At 46.9% G+C, this 2,457-nt stretch overlaps 1 protein-coding gene across 1 annotated transcript; it reads right to left on the bottom strand.

Annotated features, from left to right (window-relative positions):
* Positions 1 to 324: 324 nt before the first annotated feature.
* Positions 325 to 722, bottom strand: LOC147088010 (histone H2B-like). The gene has a single exon (XM_085977877.1). The coding sequence runs from the start codon at positions 715 to 717 to the stop codon at positions 343 to 345; it is 375 nt and encodes a 124-aa protein (XP_085834003.1). The 5' UTR covers positions 718 to 722; the 3' UTR covers positions 325 to 342.
* Positions 723 to 2,457: the final 1,735 nt, after the last annotated feature.

The following is a 2,457-nucleotide window of genomic DNA, read 5'->3' as shown; positions in this document are numbered from 1 at the left end:
GAGGTGACCGAAATCGGAATCTCACACCTAAAATAAACTTTTAATTAGTCGGCTGGCGCTGCAAATAAACGGGTCTGAGAGCAAAGGCAAAGTGCGACCAAGGACCGTGTTTGTGTTTTAGTGGGCGGGATATACAACATCGACGCTAAGGGCGATCCGGTCAATGAAACTGCTTATGAGAATTAAAACTACATCTACAGCTGGAACTTCAAACGTTTTTAATAATTACAGTAAATTGAATCTACAAGGCGATGCGTTGTGTAGCTCTTTCAGAGAGATAGTGGGTGGCTCTTAAAAGAGCCGTTGTGTTTGGAGTTTCTTCTTTCAGGACAGCGTGGAGTTTTACTTGGAGCTGGTGTATTTGGTCACCGCCTTTGTCCCTTCCGACACGGCGTGCTTGGCCAGCTCCCCGGGCAGCAGCAGGCGCACGGCGGTCTGGATCTCCCGGGAGCTGATGGTGTGCCGCTTGTTGTAATGGGTCAGGCGGGAAGCCTCACCCGCGATGCGCTCGAAAACATCGTTCACAAACGAGTTCATGATGCTCATGGCCTTGGAGGAGATGCCGGTGTCAGGGTGAACCTGCTTCATCACTTTGTAGATGTAGATGGAGTAACTCTCCTTCCTCGACCTTCTGCGCTTCTTGCCGCCCTTCGCTGCCGGTTTAGTGATGGTTTTCTTAGCGCCCTTCTTAGCAGCTGTCTTCTTTTCGTCCACCATTCTTAAGCTAGATTTCAGCAACAAAATGACTCAAACCCGCTCCGCGCTCGGAATATATAGGCAACCCCACAGTCCTATGCTAATGAGGGATGGGTGAAGGCAATGATTGTGATTGGCTGGTTAGGAATGATGTCAATTTCCATTCTTCTGCATATCTCTGATTGGCTTCTTTAGGTATCCAATCAGACTGAGTGTTTGCCACCAGTACGCCCCCTGCAAGTGCGTGTGTGACATCTGCCCATTCACCATTTCCCAGACCATCTTCCAGGGCCGCAAACACTCCTTCCGGACGGGACAGCCAGTTAGATAGACTTCCTCCAATTTGTGCACTATATTCACGCATTGCGGTGTGGTCTCCGCCACTTTAGTTCTGCATCTGCCAATCTCTAATACTGTGTGTGTGGGGATAGTTCTGTATCACTCAGTCTCTGCCGTCCTTGCGGGCTCCGTGCGTCCCAGGCAGCTAAGTGTCCTTTGTTGATTGGTGCGCTCGGCTCGTTAAGAAAAAAACATTTCACTGACTGGATTTCACTTGTTGTATTTGGTTATGTGACAAATAAAATTGAAATTGAAATAGAATTGATTTATGTAAGTGTAGGAATCATTCTCAATCTCAGTCTCTGTTACGGTATGTGAGTGTGGAATCCTTTAGTTTCCTGTCCGTCACTTTTTTTTTCGTTCATGGGATGTGGGCATCGCTGGCAAGGACAGCATTTATTGCCCATCCCTAATTGCCCTTTGAGAAGTTTTTGGTGAGACAGGTTCTTGAACCGCTGCAGTCCGTGTGATGAAGGTACTCCCACAGTGCTGTTCGGGAGGGAGTTCCAGGATTTTGAGCCAGTGACGATGAAGGAGCGGCGATAGAATAGACAGTGCTTGATGGCTGGCGTGGACATGATGGGCCGAAGGGCCTCTTTCTGTGCTGTATAACTCTATGACTCTATGACTAAGACTAAGTGTCAGGGTGGGATTATATCTTGTACCATGTGTCAGTGTTGTTATTGATTCTGAATCTGTCATTTTCTGGTAGAGTGTGAGTCTGAGATTCATTCTACATCTGCCTGTCACTCGGACGGTGTGCCAGTCTGAGATTCATTCTACATCTGTCTGTCACTGGTACTGATTGTCAGTGTGTGAGTCATTCTGTATCTGTCAGTCTCTGGTACTGATTGTGAGTGTGGGAGTCATTCTGTATCTGTCAGTCTCTGGTACTGATTGTGAGTGTGTGAGTCATTCTGTATCTGTCAGTCTCTGGTACTGATTGTGAGTGTGGGACTCATTCTGTATCTGTCAGTCTCTGGTACTGCTTGTGAGTGTGGGACTCATTCTGTATCTGGCAGTCTCTGGTATTGCTTGTGAGTGTGTGAGTCATTCTGGATCTGTCAGTCTCTGGTACTGATTGTGAGTGTGGGACTCATTCTGTATCTGTCAATCTCTGGTACTGATTGTGAGTGTGGGACTCATTCTGGATCTGTCAGTCTCTGGTACTGATTGTGAGTGTGTGAGTCATTCTGGATCTGTCAGTCTCTGGTACTGATTGTGAGTGTGTGAGTTATTCTGGATCTGTCAGTCTCTGGTACTGGATGTTAGTGTCCAATTAGTTCGGAATCAGTCTGTCTCTTGTACTGTCTTTCAGCGAAGAATTCTGCATGAATCTGCTACTCACTCAGATTATGAAAGTGGGAATCGTACTGCATCTATCAGTCTCTGCCACTTGATGTTAGTTTGAGATTCATTCCA

This window comes from Somniosus microcephalus, unplaced genomic scaffold (assembly GCF_052327205.1).
Source record: "Somniosus microcephalus isolate GS21.2 unplaced genomic scaffold, FLI_Smic_1.0 unresolved_chr5, whole genome shotgun sequence".
NCBI lineage: Eukaryota > Metazoa > Chordata > Chondrichthyes > Squaliformes > Somniosidae > Somniosus > Somniosus microcephalus.
Note: the sequence above shows the minus strand (reverse complement) of the source record. Positions and strands in the feature narration are given on the sequence as shown.

Bases quoted from the DNA above. Each gene is read 5' to 3' on its own strand.
- LOC147088010 (XM_085977877.1), bottom strand. From the start codon at position 717: ATGGTGGACGAAAAGAAGACAGCTGCTAAGAAGGGCGCTAAGAAAACC.